At 61.1% G+C, this 972-nt stretch overlaps 1 protein-coding gene across 1 annotated transcript in view; it reads right to left on the reverse strand.

Moving 5' to 3' along the window:
• Positions 1-231: 231 nt before the first annotated feature.
• Positions 232-972, reverse strand: part of LOC108315775 (phospholipid phosphatase 2-like) — an 11,322-nt gene continuing 10,581 nt past the window's right edge. Inside the window, exon 5 of the mRNA XM_017545311.2 lies at positions 232-673. Coding sequence (XP_017400800.1) covers positions 524-673 — 150 coding nt within the window. The 3' untranslated portion in view covers positions 232-523. The remainder of the gene's footprint in view (positions 674-972) is intronic.

Consider the following 972-nt stretch of genomic DNA (forward strand, 5'->3'; position numbering starts at 1 on the left):
CACGGGGTGGACATGAGCAGAGGGGAGGGGTGTGCTGACCCATCTGACCCTTGACCCCAGCGCCATGCAGGGAGAAACGCAAGGGGCGGGCTTGGCTGCTGCCCTCCACCATCACAGCAGGTGAGTAGGCCTGACGCCTGAGCTCCGTGGAGCCCTCTGATGGGAGGAACACTGTCCCAGAAAGGCCGTAAGGAACAGAGGCACTGAGACCACTCGTCAAACCAATGCCCCATTTTACTAAAAACCACATGTGCATTACATTTTACAAAACAGTCCCTTCCTTAACCCCATAAAAGAATGGGGATATTGGGGAGCTACGGGAACAGGTCCCCCTCCAAATGCTCAGGGCTACCTAGGCCTCCCCAGACTCCTGGTCCAGTGCAGGGCAGGGGGCGGCAGAGCCTGCTCAGGGTTCCTGGAGCCCATCCGGAGCCCTCAGTGCCTACCTAGGGCTAGACAGACCACCTGGGGGGCTGGCCTCAGCTGGACTCACAGCCACTCCCTGTCTGGGCGGCATCCAGCCTCAGGAGGAGGAATGCGGGTACCCATAGTGGTTGTGGTCAGCCTCGCCCAGGATCACTGTCAGTGACAGGCTGGGCTTCCGTTCCAGCTCCTCCTCCTTCGGGCAGTGATGTGGGGGTCGGGCTTTGAAGAAGTCTGAGATGTAGTGGACCTGGCAGAGTGGAGGAAGGTGAGACTGGGCCGGGGCTGGGCAGTCACCAGGGACATGGGCAAGGGCAGGAGGGGGAGGAACAGGGTCCTAGGTGGGCAATGAGAGGAATAGTGCCTGTGGGGGAAGAGAGCCCTCTTGGTGGAGGACCAGTGGAGAGCACTGGGGCACTGACGGGTCCAGGAAAGGGCTGAGGTGTGCAGGCAGGAGACCCAGGGAAGGAACTGGGGGAAGAAGGTGTCAAGGGAAGGACTGGGTTTGGGGAGAGGGGTCCCAGGGGAGAAATGGGGGGAAGGGAGGGG

Source organism: Cebus imitator, unplaced genomic scaffold, assembly GCF_001604975.1.
Source record: "Cebus imitator isolate Cc_AM_T3 unplaced genomic scaffold, Cebus_imitator-1.0 Scaffold179, whole genome shotgun sequence".
NCBI lineage: Eukaryota > Metazoa > Chordata > Mammalia > Primates > Cebidae > Cebus > Cebus imitator.